Genomic DNA, 20,053 nt, shown 5'->3' on the forward strand with positions numbered 1-20,053 from the left:
CATGTACTTCTGAGGTACATCCCGCTCGTAACTAAACAAAAACATGTGTAAAATACACCAAAATTAAGAGTAACTTACACCAAAAAAGTACACCTTAGGTGTACCATATATAGTTTTCTCCTATGTTTTCGTTGAATAAGTTGGTTTCGGTCATGCACGAAATCAAAAGGGATTTGAATTAAAGGGTTTTTGGAAAATTTGCCTTACTGATACGTATGCATGAGGAAAATACTTGGCTGATGAAATGGTTTTGCTTTCTGTCCATGACATCTACTACTTTGATTAAAGTATTGATTCTTGGTGCAATTTTGCTCTTTTTTTCTTTTTTAAAGAAGGAATTTGTTCTTGAACATGTCAGTACTTGCTTTGGGAAATTTTTTTCTCAAGATTGCAAAAATTGTGCCATCAATGATCTCAAAGTAGAGGAACTAAAAGGAACCCCGCTCAAATCATTGACACGTAGCTAGTCTGGGACGGGACTCATATAACCTACTGTTGATTTTGCTTCGGTAGGGTGTCCGTTAGTTTTAGATTTAGTAGTTTTTGTTTCATTCATGTCTATCATGATGTAATCTTTTGCCTTCGGGCTTTTGCAAGGGAAATTGCTTTTCTGTTGAAAAAAAAAGAAGAAGAAGAAGATCTCAAAGCAAGCCTGAAGTGCCCAAATCTTTGATGTCAAAGTCTCTTCAAAATTAAGCTGCATGGATGCCCCTCGCGTTAAACTCCGAGGGGATTAGATAGGAGCAACTACTCTTTGGCCCGCCGCAAGATATGAGGCAGGCCGCATGTCTTATTGATTAATATTGAAAAAAGTCAGCAGTGAGCTAGCGATGGGATGAACTAGGCCTGTGTAAAAAACCCGTTCACCAGCGGACCCGACCCGAAGGGTCTTGGGTGGGGTGGAACATGTGGTTCGATCGGGTACGGATTCATTTTTTGTTAAAAAATTAATTTCGGTTTGGATTTCGGGTGTGTGCGTTTCTTACCCGACCCGACCAAATCCGACCAATTCATGAAGAATACTTCGGTTTTGGTCGGACCCGACTCAACCCGACCAAAAAAATCAGGCTCGCGGACGGTTCCTACCTCTTGTTCGATTCAAGTTCGGAGCCTAAAATAATGTTACCCGACATGTCGGGTCGGGTTCGGGGTCAAGCCCGACCCGTGCACGCCTCGATGAACCAAGTCGTGTAATTGTTGCGTACCATTCCTTCCTTGGACATGGCACGTAGTTCGATTAATGTTGTATCATTCCTTCCTTGCACATGATAATTTGGCAAATGACAATTCTTTATAGCTAGGATGAGCTATCAATGATGAATCATACATTCCGTATGATTTGTCGATATATACCTAGTCCTTGGTTGGTACCACTCACTTTCGAGTAAATTAATCATAAATCATTAATTTTATATCAATTCTGTAACTATCAACTTTTGCTGAAAGTTGATGACGAACTTGCTCTTTACAGGGTCCACCGAAGATGCCGTATTTATAAGTCTAAGCCCTTTCTATATATGTATAAAAAGAAGGACCCGTACAGAATGTGCTAGCTAATCCCCATAAGAATATAAAGGGAAAATGACGGCACATGACGTATTTTGATAATTAATATCCGTCAAGAACATGCTGAGAACATTTATTAATACTGAAAATGTAATTGACAGATATTAATTATCAAAACATGTCATTGACCATAATTTTCCCGAATATTTAAAAACCACAACTGATACCCTCTCGAATTCTAGCCGTACTGTGCTTTGGGTGTGTAGAGGCTTCGGTTATGGGCTCGGTAACCTAGCTAGAGCACTGTTAGCCGAGGTCTCATGGAGGTACGATCCGCAGGACAGTACAGGTCGGCCACGGCATGTATCCTTCGGTTATTCGCTCGGAGGGGACCAAGAGTGATACATGGCAGATGGAATCATCTAGGCCAGACCTGGTCATGTGCTCTGTAACCACCTTATCCAGTGCTTATCTATGATGTCACCCGAGACGGTTACTCGAGCGTACCCTTCACGCGCTAGCTTGGAGGCCAAGTAAACCTAGATCTATAAATACGAAGGGACTCTAACCTAAAGAGGTATGTCATTCTTCCCTAACCCTAGATCTATATTCTCCCCTGAGGTCTGACTTGATCATCGGAGGGTCACTGGGCTACTCCAGCTCTAGTGACTTGTTGTAGGTCCAGAAGCAGGAGAACGAACCAGCGAAAGGAGAACCCTAACCCAGGCCAAGGTCTCGTCAAATCGAACCCTTACAATTGGCGACTCCGCTGAGGACGATAGCCACTCATTCTGCATCCACTTCCCCCTTTCTGCTCCGTTCAGCGTTCTTAAATCAAACATGGTTGAGATCGACGATGCGCATCACGGTGGTACCGCCCACGGGCTCGGTTCCCTCCTGGACCACAGCCTAGCTTCCGACGGAGCAACCGCCCTAGGAAAGACCCATGTATCCGTCGGAGTTGGCGCCGGAGCGTCAGCTCCAGACGCAGGCCCATCCTCCGAGCTCCACTCCTACATCTGCCATCTTGAGCGGAAAATCGACGACCTCACGACGGTAATGGAGCGCAACAGACACGTTCGAGATGAGTTGGCAGAGATCAAACACCTCCTCCAAATCTCCCCGTCTCATTCCTTCGGGAGTCGCAGCGGAAGGAAGGACCGTCGCACCCCTCCTCGTAGTCGTGAAGTCGGTCACCTGCTCGAGCACAGATCCAGCCCCTCAGTCAAGGATCGTCTCGAGCCACCAAGAGCGGCGGACGCTCGAGCCACAAAGGACACATCGCATAGGGACCGTTCCCGCTCCCCTATGCAGCTTCGAAGGAAACCATCGGCCTTCGAGAGGCTCGGTGCTAGGAGCGTCTCAGCCTCTTCCACCCACTCGGTCCGAGTGGGCAAGACAGGCCGGGAATCTACCCCTAGCCTCACAAGGGCGGCCAGAGGAGATGACGACCTTGTGGAGTTTCAGACTAAGGGATACCGCGAGCGCCTGAAGGGCCCCTGAGCCAGAAGTCCCATCATCTCGCACCCCGACGGCGCACACAACAGGAGCCCGGTCACTGAGCGCCTCGAGCCTTCCACTTGGGACAACTACCGTCATCACTGCCAAGAGCGCTCCCCCAGGAAATCGGTTAGTGTTGCTACAAAGAGAAAGGAATATGAACGATTGGACAAACTTGTCCCCAAGAAGCGCACAACGACTGAGCGTCCAGACGGCCTCGACCGTTCGATCCGACCTCATCGCGACGCGCGACTTACACGACTCACGACCTCCCCCTTCACAAGAGAGATCGACTCGGTTACCCCTCCAAAGGGATTCACCCAACCCAAGTTTGCCAAGTCCGACGGCAAGACCGAGGCATACACTCATTTGGTTCAGTACAAGCTCATCTTGTCTCTGTTCCTTCGAAATGAACCCTCGAACGACGCCTTCTTGTGCAAAGTGTTTCCTGCAAGCCTCGGCAACCTGGGCCTCACCTGGTTCAATCAACTCCCGGCTCGGTCAATTTCCTCATTCGATTCCCTCTGCGATGCCTTCATGGCCCGATTCGTAACTAGCAATAAGCACGAGAAGGAGATCGACTCCCTCTTGGCCCTCCGCAAGAAAAATGACGAAACGCTCCGGCAGTACGCCGGACGTTACTGGGAACTGTTCAATGAGATAGAGGGTTGCAATGGCGTCATCTCAGCCCAAGGATTCAAGCTCGGTCTCACCTCCCAAGACGAGCAAGTCTATGACGACCTCGCTCGCCATAAGCCAAATTCTATGAAGGACCTTATGACTCGTATTGAGGGTTGGTGTCAGCTCATCGAGTCCAAGGCGGAAAGAGGCATCGGGAAGCCTACGAGTTCGAAGACACTAAACACCTCAGTATCCACACCGGTTCCTGCACCTGTCCCAACACCAAAGAAACTGGTCAACACCATCAAGCAGTCGCAGAGGAGGGGACCGAAGCCAAGTGATCTCAACGCCGAGAAAACCGTCTTCACCATTCCTATCTACCGGATCATCGATCAAGTGAAGGATCAACCTTTTTTCTCCTTCCCAAATCAAAAGCTAGGAACTGAAAATGGGAAAATCAAGAATCCCATCGTCCAATGCAGTTACCACAATGAGCAAGGTCACTTCACCACAGCCTGCAAGCCCTTCAAAGCCTACTTGGAGCAGCTTGTTGCGGGTGGCCACCTCGGCAACTTCATCGATCACGAGAAGACAACGGCTCGGGCACAACGTACCGAAACCAACACCGAGGAAGAGGTCCAGACGATCCACGTCATTCATGGCCCTTTAAACTCTGAGGCCGCTCGCATCATACGGGACGAGCTGAACGAGGCCTCCTCCTCCAAGCAGGTCATGTTGGTCGATCCCAAACCAAAACGCCCCAAAACCGACGACGGTTCCAAATGGACGATAACATTCACCGAGAAGGATCTCGACCGCATCCAGCTTCCCCACAATGACGCCCTCGTAGTCACACTACGCATCGGAACTTTCAACGTCCGTCGCGTCCTCGTGGACCAGGGCAGCTCGGCCGAAGTCATGTACTACTCTCTGTTCAGGGATCTGAAGCTTCCAAACACCGACCTCCGTCCCTCTAAAGTTCCTCTTATCGGCTTCAATGGAGCTCCGGTCTGGCCCATCGGCATGATCACTCTTCCAGTTCGTGCCGGCTCGGTGACTCTTGAAATGGAGTTTGTGGTAGTCGACGTCTCTAGCCCTTACAACGCAATTGTCGGGCGCACCTGGCTGCACAAGCTTAAGGCGATTGCCTCAACCTATCACCAAGTGGTCCGTTTCATTGGTATTCATGGGCACCAGGAAGACTTGTACGGAGATCAAACTGCGGCAAAGAAGTGCTACGTCAACGTCGTCTGAAATAATAAACAGACCTCCCGGATTAATCTTATTGAAGTCCCCGAGGCCCCAATTTTGGAGGACGTCGGTAGACGCGCTGACGACAAAACCATAGAAGATGTGGCCACCATCCCAATAACCGAAGAAGATTCCCGCTTCTTCCTTGTCAGTTCCTCACTTAGTGATACTGATCGGAATGAGACGGTAGCTTTTCTCAACCGGAACATCGAAGTTTTCGCTCGGACCACATATGAGATGCCCGGGGTCGACCCCTCATTCATTTGCCACGAACTCAACATCGACCGAGCCAAGCGCCCGGTCGTACAAAAGGCACGACGGTCCTCCTCTGTTCATTCTGAGGCCATTATTGAAGAAGTCAACCGACTCTTGAACGCAGGGGCAATTAGAGAAGTTCAGTACCCCAGGTGGCTGGCCAACACTGTCGTAGTCAAGAAAAAGAATGGCAAATGGCGGGTCTGTGTTGATTACTCAAACCTCAACGACGCCTGCCCAAAGGACTTCTTTCCCCTCCCTCGTATTGACCAGCTCGTCAACGCCACCTCCGGACACGAGCGACTCAGCTTCTTGGATGCCTACAGGGGCTATCACCAGATTGCCATGAGCGAAGGCGATGTCGAGAACACGGCCTTCATCACCCCCCACGGCATCTTCGGGTACCTTGTTATGCCCTTCGGTTTAAAGAATGCCGGGGCCACTTTTCAGCGAATGGTAACCAAGATGTTCGAACGGTTACTAGGCGACACTATGCTGGCTTACATCAACGTCATGGTAGTCAAAAGCATGTGCGCCAACAATCATCTAGCTCACCTCGCCGAAGTCTTCGAGATACTCAAGAAACACAAGCTCCGCCTCATTGCCGAGAAGTGTGTCTTCGGTGTCAGCTCTGGCAAATTTCTTGGCCACCTCGTCTCTCGACGCGGTATTGAAGCCGATCCTTCCCAGATTCTCGCTATTGATCAACTCTCGGCTCCCCACAACAAGCGTGACGTTCAACATTTGATTGGCATGGCCGCAGCCCTGAATCGGTTTATAAGCCGTTCTTCGGACAAATGCCAGCCATTCTTCGCACTTTTAAAGGGCAATCGACGGAGCTTCAATTGGACAGAAGACTGTGACCGAGCCTTCCAGTGACTAAAGGAATATCTTTCCAAGGCACCACTCCTTGTCACCCCTCGGGACCAGGAAGACTTGTTCCTCTACCTTGCTGTCTTTCCGCACGCTGTAAGCTCGGTGCTAGTCCGCCAATAGGGTCGGGAGCACCAACCAATCTATTACTCCAGCAAAACTATGACTCTCGCTGAGACACGTTACCTCCCCCTGGAAAAGCTCGTGCTCGCCCTCATCTCAGCCTCCCGAAAACTTGCCCCGTACTTCCAGTAGCATCGCATCATCGTCTTAACCGAGTATCCCCTCAAATCTCTTTTCAGGAAGGCCGACCTCTCCAACCGAATCTCTCAGTGGGTTGTCGAGCTTGCAAACTTTGAGACCCACTTCCAACCTCGGACAGCGATCAAAGCTCAAGTCCTCGCCGACTTCATCGCCGAGCTCACTCCAACCGATGCTCTCACTTCGATCTCGTCCCTGCGCCCCGAAGCGGCCCTCCAAACAAATCCAAGCTCTGCTTGGAAGCTCTTCCACGGCGATATCTAGAAAATGTACGTCAATGGCGCCTCCAACAGCCGAGGCGCAGGAGCTGGGATCGTACTCCTCTCCCCCTCTGGCGTCTTGCACGAAAGCTCCCTTTCTATCACTTTCCCAGCCTCCAACAACGAGGCCGAGTACGAAGCTTTGATCTCCGGGCTCAAGACCGCCCAAGCACTGGGCATCGAGGAACTTGTGGTCTATAGCGACTCCCAACTTATTGTCAACCAGCTGTCGGAAGAGTACGAAGCCCAGGACGACCGAATGCGGACCTACCTTAGTTCTGCCGTCCAGCTCATCAAAACTTTTAAGGCTATCTGCGTCGAGCATATCGCCTGAGAGCAGAATGCCCACGCCGATGCACTCGCAGGGCTCGCCTCGGCCTGCTCCTCCTCAAAACATCGATCTATTTCCTTCAGCGCCATTGATAAGCCTAGTTTCGAGCTTGACATATTAAGCCACGAAGTCCTCAACGTAGACCTCGGCCCAAGTTGGATGGTTGAAATCATTGGTTACCTGCGCAATGACACCCTGCCTACCGACAAGAAAGACGCTCACCGACTCCGAAACAAAGCCGCTCTCTTCTGGCTCAACCCCAATGGCAAGCTTTACCGAAGATCATTTACCGGACCATACTTATTGGTTGTGCACCCACATCAAGTTCCGGGCATCATCGAAGAGCTTCATGCCGGCGACAGCAATTGTCACTCCGGTGGACAGTCCCTCGCCCACCGAGCCATCACTCAGGGATATTGGTGGCCGACAATAAAGAAGGATTCTGAAGAGTTTGTCAAGCGTTGCAAGAGGTGTCAGATGTTCGCTCCCATTATCCATCAGCCGGCCCGGGACCTTAGCCCTCTCACCAGCCCATGGCCCTTCTCCCAATGGGGCATGGATATCGTTGGTAAGCTCCCAGTCGCTCCGGGTGGATTCAAGTTCCTCTTAACCGCAACCGATTATTTCTCAAAATGGGTTGAGGCCGAGCCCCTGGTCACCATTGAAGAAACAGACATCATTCGTTTCATTTGGCGAAATATCATTTCGCGCTTCGGTGTCTCTTTCGCCATTATTATAGACAACGGACGACAGTTTATCGGACAGAAATACCGAGCCTTATTAGACAAGTACGGCATCAAATGGGACACATCCACTCCGACTTACCCCTAGGGCAACGGACCGGCCGAGGCTGCAAACAAGGCAATTTCATCCGGACTTAAGCGACGACTCGAATCACGCCGAGGCAAGTGGGCCGAAGAGCTACCCAGGGTACTCTGGGGCTACCGTACTACACCTCGGCGATCCACCGGTCACACTCCTTTCTCTTTGGCATTTGGAATGGAGGCGGTCATCCCTTTCCAAGTCGGACTCCCGACAATGCGTACAGAAAACTTTGATGAGTCGGTGAACAACGACAGCATTGCTTCGGACCTCGACTTAGCCGAAAAGGAACGTGACAACGCAAGGATCAAGCTCGCGTCGTACCAACAGGAGGTTGCAAAAGGCTACAACCGAAGCGTCCGCCTTAGGTCGTTCAAGCCTGACGATCTCGTCTGAAAAAAAGTGGTGGAGAAATCCAAAAAGCGAAAGCTAATGCCCAACTGGGAGGGCCCCTACCGAGTCCTCAAGCACCTCGGCTCAGGAAACTACAAATTGGAGAAGCTGGATGGTTCTCCCATTGCTAAAACATGGAACGCAAACAACCTGAAGAAGTTCTATGGATAGTACTCGGTTACCGAAGCCCAATTCATTCTTTTATGTTGCATTTTCTTTAAGTTTCAAAGGCAACTTGCTTATGTAATGACAGTACCCCAACAAGTATGAATGAGAATTTTCTTCTCTTAGTACTACTTGTACTATTTGCTTTTTAAATTACTTACACTCGGTCCGTTCTTGCCCGGATCATTTTACACCGACTTCAGGGATATTGTTCTCTCATAGGTGATACCCTCGGACAAAATTCCCACTAAGTCGCCCCGACCTCTTCGGTCGTTTGGACTTCTGGTCACTCGCTTTAAGGATACTCGGCTTCCTCTCGAGCCCCTTATACCGACCCACCAAAGTCTCTCACTGCTCGGACTCGCTGCGTCCCGAACTTATGGCCGAAGCCATATCCCTTCGCGACTTCAGCCTACGTCCCCAAGCAGTACCACAATCTCACGCATCTACCCCTCGTTAGGCTTATTTCCGTTAACAACCAGGGGCGTGAAAATTCAAAATTCAATAAATACTTGCTTTTGATGCCATAATTCGGTTCCTGCCGACCCTCCTAAAGCAGGGGCTTCGGATCAGGTCACTTTTCCCTGAATAAACATCCTTTTTATGCTTGGCAAAATGCTTCGGTTAATTCTTTGGTTAAAATTGCTTTACAACTCTTCAAATCTCACCGAAGCAGGGGCATCATCACCCAAGCAGCAAACCAATCATACAAGTATTCCAAATATAACATTCAGGAAAAGAAAGCATTCATTCACAAAGCATTGCGAGTTATAGCGCCAAACCATAAACTAAAAGGTACAGCTTCGGTATCAAATATTTACAAACCCTGGAACGGCAAACTCCAAATGTCCAGAGCCGGCCAGTCAAATAAAAAAAGGGGGATAGAAGAGAAGCTCAAAAGAAAGGAGTGGTGCGGAGCCTTCCTAAGCGTCAGTAGGAGCAGAGGGGTTGGGATTGGTTGGTTCATCGGACACCTGAAGCTCTTCCGGGTTCGGCACCGGATCATCCTTTTCCTTGAGTAGCACGAGCTCTTCGGGGGGCGGCTGAGGTACGGCTCGGAGTACAGAGTATTTTGGTAAATTAAGCTTGCTCACCAGGGTTTCATGACCGTACTGAAGTCCGTCCAAGAATCGATCCCTGTGGAGCTCGGCTTCGATCTCCCGGACCTGCTTCTTGTACTCCACCCCTGCCGCGTTCCAGCCATCATCATAGCCCTTATCCCTCGCAGCTTCAACTTTGCGAGCTCGTGTCGCCCTCAGAGTGGCCGCATCCTCTTCGGCCTTTGTAGCACGGCCCTCGACAAGCACCCTCTCCCTGTCACATCTCCGGAAATCTACCAGGTAGAGGTCGCATGACTCCCGAGCTACCCTTAGATCATCTTCCTTCATCAGCAGGGCCTGCTTCAGCTCCTCAATCTTCCACTCTTGCCCTTTGTACCTGTCATTGATGGCAAGAGCTCGCGCACCGGCCTGTCAACAGAAGGCAAAAGAAAATATAAACCAAGATAAGCACTCAACCAAAAGAGAGTTTAAGAAATAGGTACTCATGCTCAAAAGCGCTTGTGCTATCTCCTCGGTCAGGTCTTCGGTACGACCCTTCATGGCTCTAGCATCCTTGGGGAGAATAGAAGACCGGAGCAGCCCATATGCCGTCCCGATGTTGGAAGAAGCACTATCGCCATGATAAATCAACCTACCTGCATAATGCCGAACCTCGGGGGCCCAGGGGACCTCCCTCGCCAGAACCCGGGTACCAACTTTGGCTTCCTCTCCGCCGGTCCCGCCTCCTCGCTCTTCTCCCTCCTCGATCACAATTGTCTCTCCTCTCCCTCCTCGGCCACCTCCTTCCTCCTCATTCCGAGCCCTCTTCTCCAGAGGCTCTTCCGGAGAAGTAGGGACTGCCCTTGAACTTCCGGCGCCGGTCGTACCGGGGACAGACCCTCGCCCTCGACCCCCCGGCCTCTGACGCCTAGGGTTTAGCACCTCCCGAGTTCCCGGGCCAGCCATTTCTCCGCTAAGACCAGTTCTTTCAGGGGTCTCCCGACTGATTTCTTCCCGAATCGTGCCCAAGGGTCCAGAACCACTCCCTTCGGTCTCTGGGGTCCCAACTCCCCTGTCTCCCCTTTCTTCCTGCCTCCCCCTACCTCTCCCTCGTCCTCGGCCCACCCGTGGAACACCTTGCTGCCTCGGCCTCTTCTTCAAGTAACTCGTATAAGATGGGGTATACCCGAGCAGCTCAGGGGCATACTGGCTCGTGACAGGAATTGCGTAGGCAGCTGTTATCCGCGCTCGGACAGCTCTCTCCCAAAGCCCCGCGACAACACCTTCGGCTGCAAGAAAGCATCAAGAGAAACCATTACATGCAAGTCAAGAAATATATGCAATGTGTGTTCCAAGGAAGAAATTCCACCGACCAGGAGCTCCGGCCTCAAACTGAACCGTGGTAGCGGTATCCACGCTCTCCCCAGGACCAAACATAAAGTTCCCGGTGACCGAGACGTAGATATTCGCCCATTCTTCAAAATCGGGGATGTGATCGATCAGGAACGTATCATAACCAGTCCTGCAGGAGAGGTAGTTACAGTCGCTCTCCCGGTTGACCCCTAATAGATAAACGCCGAAGAGCTCTTCAAGCCCAAAAGTGAGGTTGTATTGCCTCCTCAGCTCTATGATGCTAGTTATAATCCGATAAGAATTCACCGTGAGCTGCGATGAGGTAAGGGAAAGGGCTCGGAGCACCCGTCGGACAAACAAGTGAAGGGGAAATCTGATGCCCCCCTCGGTGATCGCCATTAGAGGGAAAATTAACCTCCCCTGTTGATGAGGTAGGCCCTTAGGATCGTTGTTCGGTAGTAACCGGATCTCAACATCCTGAGGAATGCTGTAAACCCGCTTGAATTCGGCATAGGTGGCCGAGGTGTCGTCGAAGTATTGGTTCCTATAAGGGCATGGTCTCATTGGTCTTCTCCCACTCCTGACCTCCTCGGGAGCCTCTGCATACGGTCCCGGCCCTTGGTCCGAGGTACTAGCAGCCTCCATCTCGCAGGGGTCAAATGATGTTACTTTTCGAAGAGCTGCAGAAGGGTCAGGTGGCTCAATACGATCAACCGGGGTTTGGAAGAACGCTCAGACCAGAAATGTTTGATGGATATCTTCGGGAATCTCGATGGGAGAGGAGCCTAAACTACTGGAGCTATCCGAGGAGAGCTCAATGACCATTCGCTCCTACTTAGCAAAGAAGGAAATGTGCAAAGAACCCGTTAGCTATGTGCCTGGGGAAGAAGCAAAAAGGATCTAACGCTCGGGATGGAATGGTCATCACTCATCGGAATCTCTAAGACCTCGGTTCTTGAAGGGAGACTCCTCCTCGGAAAGAGCCCCTAAGTTGTAATTATTCCTACGATATCAGGATGAGTTTAGGCCTCGGGAAGAATATAGGCCTCAGGGGAAGAATGAACAGCACTGGAGAAGTCCAGCGCCGCCGTTAACCAGAGCGCGGTGAGCGGTGGTTCCGCCTAAATGCATATCAGAATCAACGAAAAGCGTGAAGAAAATACTCAAAACATGAAGATTGTCGCTTATAGAACACCATACCTGAGTTTCGAACAAAGATCCGCTGTCCAGGCGCTTGAAATCTTAATCGAAAAGCAAGAAACCACGGCGGCGGCGGTTCGTCTTCAAAGCAGAGGAGGTTCCCCGTTCCATCTCTCTCTCCCTCTTTTATACCTGAACGGCTTGAGGGCGTGCGGGAAAAGAGGCGTCGCGCACCGAATCGTTGGATTGCTGACGCATGGTGCCATCTGACGGACGAAAGCGAAGGCTCTGTACCGAGGTCAGAGCACCGAATCACCGAGCCATTGAGTCTCGGACACGTGTCCCTAAAAGGACGGCTCGTACCAATCAACTGACATGGCCTGAACCAAAACAGCTCGTAGCATTAGTACCTTCAGCGATGATCGACGTGTGGCACCTAATACTGGGGCTAGCATTCTAGTAATCCCTAATGTCGTTCGTCTCCTCGATGGCCTGAGTATTGGAAAGTCAAAGCATGATGGTTCACGGAAAGGGTTAACTCCCCAAAGCAAAAGGCCAATGCTCCAGTGAGTTAAGGGGCTATTGTGGAGGCTTCGGTTATGGGCTTGGTAACCTAGCCAGAACACCGTTAGCCGAGGTCTCATGGAGGTACGATCCGCAGGACAGTACAGGTCGGCCACGGCATGTATCCTTCGGTTATTCGCTCGGAGGGGACCAAGAGTGATACGTGGCAGATGGAATCATCTAGGCCAGACCTGGCCATGTGCTCTGTAACCACCTTATCCGGTGCGTTATCTATGATGTCACCCGAGGCGGTTACCCAAGCGTACCCTTCACGCGCTAGCTTGGAGGCCAAGTAAACCTAGGTCTATAAATACGAAGGGACTCTAACCTAAAGAGGTATGTCATTCTTCCCTAACCCTAGATCTATATTCTCCCCTGAGGTCTGACTTGATCGTCGGAGGGTCACTGGGCTACTCTAACCCTAGTGACTTGTTGCAGGTCCAGAAGCAGGAGAACGAACCAGCGGAAGGAGAACCCTAACCCAGGCCAAGGTCCCATCAAATCGAACCCTTACAGGGTGTGTAGGTTTCCATAAGAAGCAATTCGGCTTTGTAACAGCCTTTGCAGTGGAATATATGCTGGGCTTAGCTCTGCGTAATGGGCTGTAAGCTTGTAAGTACTGTATCTAGCCCATAATAACATTACTATTTTGACTGGAAATTGAAGTGGAGACCAGAGATGGAGTTAAGATTTTATCCTTGCAGTGGCGAAATGTATACTAAATAAATAAAAAGATGCATTATAATATGAATGTCATTGACTCTAGAAAAAAATTAAAATCACATAATAAAAAACTATAGTAAATGATGTTTGTCTTTTGCATATAGAGTATGAAAAAAGTCGAACTTTAATTTAATCTCTCTACTAAAGTGAGGTATCTTGAATTGTGTCCGATGCTCTTTCATGTCGTTAAAAGCATAAATGATAGAATCTAGTTTTTGAATACTTTTTTGAGTCTCCTTTTTGTGAATCTTTTTTAGAGGATTAAGGACTAATATATAACAAAAAATAATGAAAAAAATCTAGCGGTGACATGTCTATATAAGTTGGGATTTTATTTGTTTATTTTTTCATATAATAATTGCATTTTCTAAAATTCTTGTCATGCCGGTCATTGCCACTAGACCCCCTTAGCTCGATCCTTGGTGGAGACGATGGAAATGAAGTTATCCATCTGATCGATCAACGACGAATCCATTAGACCCCCTTGGCCCTTAATTATTTGTGATTGCACGTAACTCCTTTGGAAGCTGAGAACTGAATCAGCCCAGGCCAGCATGCATTCAGAGAACCAAACCGTTGGGCTGCTTGGGCAGATTAATTACCAGCCAAATCTAGCTTTAATTGGAGTAGCTAGTTTCGTTATTTTTATTTCCTGATCGACAAACTGGATTATTAGGCAGCTGTAGAATGATGCTAATGGGTGATATACTCAATAACTATATGTTAAAAGATGTATAATCAATAATATTGTAACGCAACAAAATTAGAACTCAGAACTTCAAAATTGATGAAACCAAATCGGTGATCAATGCGAGTCTTGCACTCTATATTTTAGACGGATTCGTCCCCACTACAATGCTTATGGTTGGCATGGAAATCTGTCTTCTAGCACTACTTAATCGAATGCTCTCACAGAAGCAACACAACAATTGATGGGTCTCGTAAACCAAACTTGTATTTGTACTCTCTCAAATGAAAAGGCTCTGACTCGATGAAAATATGTAAATACAAGTTTTCGAATCCCCAAGATTGAATAAGGGACACAATATTTATAAATCAATTGGTGACTATTCATAATAGCCTAATAGGCGAAAGGGTGTCAAATGAAAAAACACAACTCTATGAAAATTTGAAAATAACTTTTATTTCAGTACCTATTACATTGGGAAAAAAAATACTTGACCTCTCGTATGTATGCATGAATTATTAAAGTGTCACACATTTTATTACATCTTGGCCATGTAAACTTAGTTGCAACTATAGAGCTAGTAGTACTCAATTGAAGCATCGGGAAAATCATCTCCGGCAACAGATTTTTGATAAGCTATCGGCCGTGGAAGGAACGGCGGCGTCACACCTCTCAAAAGTGCCCAATTTACCCCATCGAAGAACGGGTGGCACTTGATCGCCGTGGCTCCCATTGTGGACCCCATTCGTTTCTTGGGGTCCTTGATCAACAGCCGTGTGATCAAGTCCTTGGCCGGTTCGGCCAAGGGTGGCTTCTTAGGGAATTTGAGCGCTCGAGCCACAATGTTTGCTAGGGTATGCTCGTGGTCCGTACCCTTAAACGGCGTCACGCCATAGAAGAATTCAAAAATGAATATCCCCAAGGTCCACCAATCCACTGCGCTACCATGCCCCTCCCCGAGTATGATCTCCGGTGCTAAATACTCGTAGGTCCCGACGAACGACATCGACCGGGCGTCCATTGGCTCCGCCACTATGGCAAGCTGCTGGCTCCCACGAGGACCCGGCCAGCTCCGATGGCGCTTGCGTTTCGGACGGAACCACGAGACGGCAGGGGCGATGCAACTGGGCGGCATGCAATCTGAATTTGCAGAGGAAGGATCGATGGAACCACGATCGCTTGACAAGCGCGGGATTTGCTTGTGCTGATGATCAGAGACAATCTGGGCCATTGATGTTGAACTTAGGCAGAGGTCGAAATCGGTCAACATGATGTGACCATCTGCTCTTACAAGTATGTTTTCGGGCTTGAGATCGCGGTAGACTATCCCCAACATGTGGAGGTATTCTAGGGCAACCACCACTTCTGATGCATAGAACCTGCAAATTAATACTAACCAATTATACATTTGTTAGTACTGGTCTGTGAGAAATTTACACAGACGTCTTGAATCGGCTCTATCTTTTGGTTGGAAAGACAATCGTAAGTATTATTCATGAGAAATTTTTGTGTGCAGGGCGGGTACCACACACATTGTATCTTGTCGGCGATCCCAACTGTTCAAATGTAGGACGGTCTGGATTTTAAAGAGAGAAAAAGAAGAGAGAGAGTGTTGGGGTGAGGGGAGAGAGGGGAAATAAATTCAGACCGTCCAAAATACGTTTGGGTGTTTTGGACTGTGGAATCGTCAATGGGTACCGCCACATGGTACCCACTCGGCACCCAAAAATTTCTCATATGTTCGTAGCCATAGACAAACTAGTACAAAAAACACATTGGTCCAAAAAATACAATAACAAAAAAAACTGAATAATTCATTCGTCCTAAATAAGTGTTTGGCGCGCAAACCAAGGCCTTTAAAAAAATGCATTTGTTACAATAAAAAAATTAATTCTTTTTACAAATCAATAGATAGCGATGAGTTCTTTTAGATTGTGGAAAAAAATTTAAATTTTCAGACATAAAATGCATCTTTTGTAAGGCTTAGGTTTGCGTGTTGGTTACTTATTTAAAGATGAAGGGAGTACATAGAAACATTTAGGGAAAATGACGGCCCAGGACGTGTTTTGATAATTAATACCCGCCAATGACAAGTTAAGAACATTTGTTAATGCTAAAAATGTCCTTGGTTGATATTAATTATCAAAACACGTCGTTGGCCGTCATTTTCCCAAACATTTATGATATTTTACATTAAAATTATTTGTATTATGATAAAAACTCGCATAAATATGTTGTAACTTTATGAAAAATGTTACAAATTTTTAAATAAATGTCGTGAACTCAAGATCGATGTTATTTATTCATGTACAAATGTTGAATTTGTGTACAGATATAATGCATTTTTATATAATTTACGGGATGCGTAAATACAACCCATTTTTAAATATATAAACAATCTTTAAAAAAATTATAGGGACCAATTTTCAATCTGTTTGAACAGGTGTGGAGATCTTATTTATTTGATCATTTTATTCTGAATAATCATAATTAATTGTTGCCTCTATGGCTCTCATAATTAAGTTTCTGTTCTACAGAGTCCCAAATTAAGAGCATATACTATTAATTAGGACAGCCCTAACGACAAAAATTAATTATGACCATTTAGAATAAAATGATAAAAAATATAAGATTTTCACAAATAGGGCTTTTATCAGTAAAAAAAAGAAAGAAAGAAAGAAGAAGAAGAATAGCAGTTACCTCAAAACTGCATGTAGGAGCTGCTATCCCAGGTGGGCAGCAAAGCCCCCAAGTCTCCGTTCTACTAAGGTTCTTATTTTTTGGTTTACATGACAGGTCATTCTCTCACAATACATCACACTTAAAAGTAACACATACTTTAGTTAATGAAACACACCCTAACTTGGTCACCAGAGTATTATAATTTAGCTCTAAAAAGATGGACTATGATGACAATATAAAGGCAGAGCATTTGATTATTGAGTGTCTTCATCATGGGATGTCGACGGCAGCAACTTAGTTCGGATGTCAATTTCTCTGTTGTGATGTCGTCATATTGTTGGTCCTTTTAATCGTTGTAAACTCATTTAATATTGGAGTATCGTTTTTGCCGAGCAAAAAAATTACATCCTAATTAAGACTATTCATAGTATAAGAATTTTTTAAAAGTTATTGTTATACGGTTCTATTTTGTGTTTATATCCAGTATCTCATCTTAACGGGTTCTGCAGGCAGGCTTACGTAGAGAAAAGGCATTGAACCAGTGATCAGGTCAACTATGTAAGATTGTGATCTGTAATTAAATTGGAGTAATTAAATTGAAAAACCAAAGCCAATCTAAATCACCTCAATTTCTGGCATGAAATAAATCGAGTGGGAAATACCCATAAATTAATTAGTGAAAATATCAATTCTAAAAACTGAACAGAGGATTGCCAATTGGAGGCCAAGATCCTGTTTGGTTTCCTTACCATCCGTCCGGTCGAAGTTTTGGCATTGCGAGATATCAGCATGAGCCCACTACTATATATAACCGGAACCGTTCATTTTGTAGAACTCATCAAATACACTATTCAGATGAGAAATCAACTTGATTGAATATCGATAGCTTCATGAACAAAACAAATTTGTGCAACAAAAAATAAACGATATTTTTACTTCTTCTTTTTTTGGCAAACTTAAACTTTCAGCACAAATCTAATCTATTATCGCAAAATTTGATGTTCGATCAAACTAATTTTGTTATGTTGATATTATGCTTGAGAGCTCTACAAAATGAATCGTTCTGACCTTTCTTTTGGACCCAAGATGGACCCATAAAGCCAAAATTAAACTAGACTGGATGGTAAAAACACCCGACGGTTTAGTATCGGTTGTGAATCAAAAACGAAGGAATTACCGACCATGAATGGAAAAAAAAAAACCCGGCCGATACGCTTGCGATTTACCATCTCTCAGCCTACGGCGTGTAAGTGTAATGGCATCAAAGACCCAAAAACCGTCACGTAAGCCAATACACTATGAACGGGCGTATTTAAAACCTTGCTCCTCATCAAGCAATGTTCCTAGAACACATTTCTTCACGTATACATGCATTACTACAAAAAAATTCGTGTCACTTTTTGGGAACAAAAAAAAAAAACATCTTTCATAAAAAAATTTAAATTTATTTCCACCAAATTTAGGAATTACTAATTCAGATTTTTCAAGTTGATGTGAATGAAAAATCCAAAGGAAATACACCAAAATATCCCGGTTTTTACGGAGTACATCAATTAGAGTACACATATCATGGCACTATTCTAGAGAGAGAGAGAGAGAGAGAGAGAGGACATACCGGACGGAGGCGGCATCAAACCTTTTCTCTGGCTGTCGTTCCCGGAGAATGTGGAGGTCGCCGCCAGGACAAAACTCAGTCAACAAGCAACACCACCTGGGTGAGTCCAGTGTGGCGTAAAGCGTGGGCAAAAACGGATGGTCCAACAACTCCAGTATTCCCCTCTCTGTCCTCGCTCTTCTCTCTTTGTCCCTCCCTTCTAGCTCTTTCTTATCCATCACTTTTGCTGCGAAATCAGACCCTCTGGCGCACTTTAGCTCCACTTGGTACACGCTCCCGATGTCCCCGCTCCCGAGCTGCCGGATTACCCTCAGCCCGCCGAGGCTCGGGTCGGCAGACCGGGCGCGGCGGATGGCGTCCCAACACGGGTCGCCGGATTTCACGTGGGGCTTGGTAGATGATAGTGTCAGGTTGGCAGGGGCAGCCCAATTGGCGGTCTCGGAGCCGCCGCTGGCGGTGGTGACAGTGGACTTGAAGCTTAGGGCGTCGAGTTCATCGGCCACGTCATCTACACACAGTTGCATGGCGGTGGCGGTAGGATTTTAAATAAAAGCCACTACGTATTGTATACGGAGTTACGGAGCAGAATTTCGGACCTCCGATACTGTTATATATCAATACCGCTACGTTTTTCGATGCCTCAATTTAAAGTGGAGATTAGGAGAAAGTTTTGAGTTATGTGGGAACTTTTCTTTAGAGAGAGAGAGAGAGAGTTGGGGGAGAGAGATTTTGTAGGGATATGTTGTTGAGCTTGCAAATGTGGCAGCGTTTTGCCGCCGGCAGATACGTGGGCCCGATTAACGGCCCAATACCTAGATGGATTTCTTTCTTTAATTACTGGATAATCCTTAGAAAATATTTTCTCTGCAGTTTTAATTTGGATGGCGGAGACTTATCATCTAATCATCCAAAAGTTCAATAGTTTAAATTTGTTAAAAGACTATTAACAGTGAACTTTATTGGTAAGAGACATTAACAAATCTTGACCATTGGCCATCGTCAAGATTGACCATTGAGATGCGATTGTTTCCTCCAATTGAGTTTGGACTATAGAAAAACCAAGTCCTAATTCTTATTCCTCGCTTTGAATATTCTGTCAAAAATTGCAGGCATTATTATTTAATCCTAGGATCACTGTCAACTCTCAAGGACTTGGAATTAATCTGATACGATTTTATGATTTAAAAATTAGGTGTTGTATATAAATTAAGGATGTGTTTGGCTTAATGAGTGAAGATCAGAGTTTGTAATAGACAATAGACTAGTGTTTGAAAGTTTAATATAAAAAATAGATTTTGAATTTTATTTTGACCATTTAGCCCTTATGTAGCATTTGCTATTTACAGTTACTACCTTTCTTGTTGTAACATCTAATTAAATTAGCACTTATAGAACTGTACAAGTCATGAATTTTAGGGATGCCTGTTTTAGGAAACAAACAAGCAATGAAATTGCGGAGTATCAAGTTAAAACTGGCAGAATACCAAAATAATCTTCAATATAATAGGTTTCTTGATAAAATACACCAATGGTCTCTCAAGTAGTTTGGTAAAATTTATTTTTTTACTTTTGGGAAATAGTTTGGTAACACTTTGTATAGGTCCCGAAAGTAAGAATTTGGTGTCACGTTGGTCTTCAAGTTTTGGTTATCTGTAACTATCTCTCTCAAATAGATGTTTTTATCGGGCTTGTCCCTCTGGGTGAATGGGTTTTGCCTTTTTGGTATTTCACCCAATGTTTCATTGGATACTCAATGTACCCTGATCGAGTTTAATAAATTAAAATAAATTTTTTCCAATCAGAAAAAAAAATGTTTTCATTTTCTGTATCGTGCTCATGAATTTTTTCCTTTTGTGTTCCCTTGTTTTTTGAAATGGCAAAAAAATTATTATTGAGAAACTCAATAATGAGTACATCGAAGGAGAACACAAAATTATTTTGTGTTCCCTTGTTGTTGGGGACATAGTTATGAAAATTGTAGACTTTAGGTGTATTTTACATCGATTTGAG

At 46.2% G+C, this 20,053-nt stretch overlaps 1 protein-coding gene across 1 annotated transcript; it reads right to left on the reverse strand.

Annotated features, from left to right (window-relative positions):
• Positions 1–14,199: 14,199 nt before the first annotated feature.
• Positions 14,200–18,576, reverse strand: LOC131318934 (serine/threonine-protein kinase D6PKL2-like). Its single transcript, XM_058348989.1, has 2 exons — positions 18,044–18,576; positions 14,200–15,125 (listed from the first exon to the last, which is right to left on the reverse strand). The coding sequence occupies exons 1-2, from the start codon at positions 18,565–18,567 to the stop codon at positions 14,324–14,326; spliced, it is 1,326 nt and encodes a 441-aa protein (XP_058204972.1). The 5' UTR covers positions 18,568–18,576; the 3' UTR covers positions 14,200–14,323.
• Positions 18,577–20,053: the final 1,477 nt, after the last annotated feature.

Source organism: Rhododendron vialii, chromosome 3a (assembly GCF_030253575.1).
Source record: "Rhododendron vialii isolate Sample 1 chromosome 3a, ASM3025357v1".
Classification (NCBI taxonomy): domain Eukaryota; kingdom Viridiplantae; phylum Streptophyta; class Magnoliopsida; order Ericales; family Ericaceae; genus Rhododendron; species Rhododendron vialii.

Excerpts from the sequence above, each read along its gene's own strand:
- LOC131318934 (XM_058348989.1), bottom strand. The coding sequence starts at position 18,567 with ATGCAACTGTGTGTAGATGACGTGGCCGATGAACTCGACGCCCTAAGC. Across the intron at positions 15,126-18,043 it reads TTTGATGCCGCCTCCGTCCG|GTTCTATGCATCAGAAGTGG; the intron begins GTATGTCCTCTC and ends ATTAATTTGCAG.